Below are 4,521 nucleotides of genomic sequence, written 5' to 3'. Positions count from 1 at the left end.
GCAACAGTCTAAAATGGTAACTGCCCAAATGCCACCAACAGAGAATGGATAACTAAAATTGTAGTGTATCCCCACAGTGGAATACAGCCATAAGAATGAACAATACAAACTATACAGTACATTAATAAATGTCATGAAGATAATATTGACCGAAAGAGACCAGGCAAAAGTCTACATCCTGTATGATTTCATTCAGATAAAGCACCGACATGAAGCCACGGTGCTTTAGAAGCCAGATATAGGGCTATTCCAGGACAGCTGGGGACAGGAAGGAAGCATGAGTAGGACTCTTTGGGTGCTAAATACATGAATGTGACAGTCTCTAAAAGTTCATCAAATTATGCCCTTTTCTGTGTAAGCTCTGCTTCAACAATTTTTTTTTTAATAAAAAGGAAATGGATGGGATGGACTGGTGCTCTTTAGGGGCTTCTGTCCTTCTGGCTTTGACACCTCAGGTTGGGGTAGGCTTGGGAAGAGGAATCTGGGTGGGGGCAGGGTCCAGAGAAGATAGAGAGGAGGAGGACACAGACGGCACAGGAGGAGAGAGGCAGCTGAGTTCCGGCTGGACAGACAGCCGGTCCCACTTACTCGGCAGATGGACTTCCCCGTGAAGAGGTCACCAGCACACACCATATCATCATATATGCCATATACATCGCGCCTGGGGGGGCCTGGGGGTGTTGGGTAGAAGATTTTACAGTAGTTGTTTGTTACGAGGGTGACCTCTGCCTCTTGCAGTTGTAAGGGCTCAGGCAGGAACTCTGTGGAAGAGGTCAGATGGGTCAGATGGGGGACACACACTGGAGAGAAGCCCACTCCCTCCCAGGCCTGCCTGTTGACAGAGGGTGACCATTCTAGCTGGCAGTGGTGGGGAGGCCTCTCAGAGGACATACAAAGACCAGGGGAAGGTCTTCTGGGGAGCAAAGGTGAAGGCCCACGGTGGGAAGGAGCAGCAGGGAGACCAGTGTGGCAGCAAATGGGCTGAAGCGAAGGGTACCCTCCCCTGCTGCTCTAAACTTCTACCCTCCGACCCATCTTGGAAAATCCACCTTGCCCTGGTTGTGGTTCTTAGAGAGCGAAAGTCCATCTCAGGAGGGTGTCTTTGGAAATGTTGGAGAGTCGGCTGCTCTAAGGACTAGGTCAGTGTGACTGACACTTAGCGACCAGGAGCAGGGATGCTGGCCTGCACGTCAGTGAAAGTCCTGCCCCAAGTGCCTCCACTGAGATACTCTGCCAGATCATGACCCTACAAATCATGCCCAATTTATATTCTACATTTTCTCACTACCGTTATATTTTCCTCAATCAAAAGCATTCACCCTGGTGCAAAAATCTTTGCCCAACATTTCTCCTCTGTCAATCAAAAATGTGCAAAAGCCCAGCAAGCTGAGAGAACGGTCAAGTCTTACTTGAGGGGTAAGCAGTGAGGTTCAGAGGTCAGAGTTCTTGAGCTCCCCAACTAGTCCCAGGCCAGGGGGCAGGACTGCCCTTATTTCCTCCCTGGTGCCCAGCACCTCCCATGCCCTGGAAGCTCGAGGGGTGTTTGGTGAGGCTCTGGAGGGAGTCAACACAGGTAGGACCTTGGAATCGGGGTGGGACCAGCAGTGATCAGAACCGTGGAATACTGAATGGCTCAGAGTCCATGAGCCCAAGTCCCTGACTCCTCAATTTAGAGATGCGCGACTTTTTGAACCACAGATGGAGGGAACCGTGAAGCTTTGGAAGGACTGGGAGGTCCCCACCGTGGTCTACCACCTCCTCGGCTCTTCGCCTGCCCTGCCCTGCACTCACTTTGCTCGGTGAGCATTCCCCAGCCGCTTATCCAGCAGTTGAGTTTAGTGGGCAGCGAGATGGTGGGCTCTGGGATGCATGCAGGGCGGATATGGGCATTGAATTCCACAGGCAGGTGCATTTGTAGCAGGGTGATGTCACTCCCCATGTTGTGATGCTGGTTGTATTCTGGGTGGACGATGATCTTGTTCACTGTCATCTGCCGGCTGTGCCCAGAGGGATTGCTCAGCTGGTTGTACCCTAGCAGGATCCGGAAGTCAGATGGGTGAGAGGACCTGTTGGGGGGAGGATCCTCTGAATGCTGGGCCGGCACCGTAGGCAACTAGACCCCCCGGCCCCTATCATTCCGGGGGTTTCTCTCTCCTCCTTTCCTAATATTGAACAGTCCTTCTCTTGAGATGGGTTTGATGGCTACCTACAGCCTTAGGATATTTATCCTTTGAAGGTTTCTGATGGCTTTCCCGGTATGCCCTAGAATCAAAGGAGCAGAGAATGTTAGTGCTGGACAGAAACGTTGGGGGCACATCAAACTGCACCCCTTCATTTTAGAGAAGACACTTGGCTCATTCTCAGCTCTGAGCAGACCCCTCGCAAGGCCCCATGGCCTGGAGTGATTCTCAAAGGCCCCATTTCCCAGGCCAGCATGATCCAGGCTCCTCCTCCCCAGGCCTCACACACTGCCTTCTCCAGAGGCTGGACCCCACCTGGTGACAGGCACTCAACTATTTGTGGAGCAAATGGGGGAGTATATGGAAAAGAACTTCTCCTTGTTTCTAGGTTCTCCTTGTTTCTAGAACATGAGTGACTTTCCAGCCCACATGTCCTGCCTCTGCTGTCCCTTCTCACACTCCACACACCCGAATCCTTCTCCCCCAAGGCCCCTCCACCTCCAAGCCCCTTCTCTGGTTGGACCCGTGGCATCTCCCCTGACACGTCCCCAGGGTCTACCGAGGTAGTTCCTGATAGGACGAGAAGCTTCGAGGTGGGCCCCACAGAAGGCCTCACATGAGGCCTGCACTGATGGGGGCTGAAGAAATGAGGGAAACCCAAGTGAAGACTCAAGGACAGCTACGCCCACAGCTCTGGCTTCCTGGCTTGGAGTGAGGTGTCCTCTCCACTCCCTGTGGCACCGTGAGCCGGGATACACCTGAGGAGGGACCCGATCTGCCTCACATCTCCCAGGACAGAGGCCATTTGCTTCATCCCTAGCTCTGGCCTGGGGGGCAGTGGTGTCTTTGTAGGCCCATAATCCTATGGAAGTAACAAAAAGACACTGGTGCTAGTTAGACACAGAGTCTCGGGACACCTCCAGAGAGGAATGTGCCAGAGTGTGTGGACGGCTAGCACCCAGAGGAGCCTCAGCAGGTGTGCCCTGGACGGCCTGTGGAGAGCTGGAGGGGGCAGAAGCCTGTCTACACGGGCCCTGACCATCACTCCACTGGCCCTGGGAAGTGGGGCCCTGGGACTGTCACTCTGACTTAATGCCTGAAGCCTGTGCCAAGTGTGTGGCCAGGGACACTACACACTCACTACCATTTACACAGGAGGAAACTGAGACCCGCCAAGATCTCATGGGATGGTCTGGAACTGGGCAAGACACAGAAACCAAAGTCCACCCTGAGTAGGGACAGGATTTTGTTTCCTAAAACTTATGGAAGATAAAGAGTGGACTGGAAGCTGTCACTTTGGAACTAAAATCTGTTTCCAGCATTTACTGATAATCACAGCTAGAGTGAATATTAATTTAGCTATTTAAAAGTAATATGCACGTAACTGAGACAATCATACCATCTTGGTAGGTTTACCAAAGTAGGGGGTTGGGGTGGGAATGGGGCATCCCCAGAGTGAGAAATGGGTACGAGGCCTGGGAGATGTGTCACAGACGGTCAGGAGATCAGCCGGGTGATGAGCGGGGATGGTATTGCAAGTGGAGGGGACTGCCGGGTCAAAGCAGGGGCAACAGCTCGCACCGGGACACCCGCAGGCAGCAAACTATCCCAGAACAAAGGCTAGACACAGAGGCTGGGGCGACTGTCACCCCTTCTCTCCTGACCGCCTCAGGCTTCCCTCCTGCAAGTGTCCCTTCCCTTCCTTCCCAGCAGCTGGGGGCTCCTAGGAGGGAAGACACACCTTTGGAAGCAGTGGGCTGCAGAGGCTGCCCAGTTGCTGTCGATGAGTGCAGCTCCGCAGATGAGCCTGCCGTGCATGAGCAGGGCGGCCTGCCATGGCCACCGCCCCGGCGCTGCCTTATTGCCAGCGAGGATCCGCACACCAGGTATATCCGGGACCACGGGTCTTGCTCCCTGGAGTTCTTCCTTTGTGATTGAGTTCTTTCCACATACTGTGGAAGATAATACAGCCATGAGGTACCTGCATTAAGGACGCCAGCCCTCGGTGCCCCCAAATGTCACCATCAGTAAGAGGAAGGGGCCACCATGACCTCTCCTCTCAATTCACAGGTGGGAAATAGGCAAGGCCCAGGATGAAGTGAGAAGACATCACCTGGATGGCGGGAGGGGAGGCACATTAGCTCGGGGCCGCCTTTCAGGGGAGATGGCACCATGGGGCAGAGGTCCAGGCTGGAAGGTGGGCGCTGGGCTCCTCCCAGACCTTATGTCACGTAAGGAGCACAGCCCTGTTTGAAGATCTAGACCCCGAGGGCTTGCAGAAGGGATGTCACTGCTCAGGGCCTCGGGGCTGAAGGGATCGTGCCCTCCTGCTCAGCCCACC

At 54.0% G+C, this 4,521-nt stretch overlaps 1 protein-coding gene across 1 annotated transcript in view; it reads right to left on the bottom strand.

Annotated features, from left to right (window-relative positions):
* Positions 1–4,132, bottom strand: part of LOC103606520 (serine protease 40-like) — a gene marked incomplete at its 5' end in the record, with an annotated part of 7,282 nt that extends 3,150 nt beyond the window's left edge. The window contains 3 exons of the mRNA XM_008591106.1: positions 589–761; positions 1,792–2,066; positions 3,922–4,132. Of these exons, the coding sequence (XP_008589328.1) occupies positions 589–761; positions 1,792–2,066; positions 3,922–4,132 (659 nt within the window). The remainder of the gene's footprint in view (positions 1–588; positions 762–1,791; positions 2,067–3,921) is intronic.
* Positions 4,133–4,521: the final 389 nt, after the last annotated feature.

This window comes from Galeopterus variegatus, unplaced genomic scaffold (genome assembly GCF_000696425.1).
Source record: "Galeopterus variegatus unplaced genomic scaffold, G_variegatus-3.0.2 Scaffold6648, whole genome shotgun sequence".
NCBI lineage: Eukaryota > Metazoa > Chordata > Mammalia > Dermoptera > Cynocephalidae > Galeopterus > Galeopterus variegatus.
This window is presented reverse-complemented; position numbering and strand designations above follow the sequence as displayed.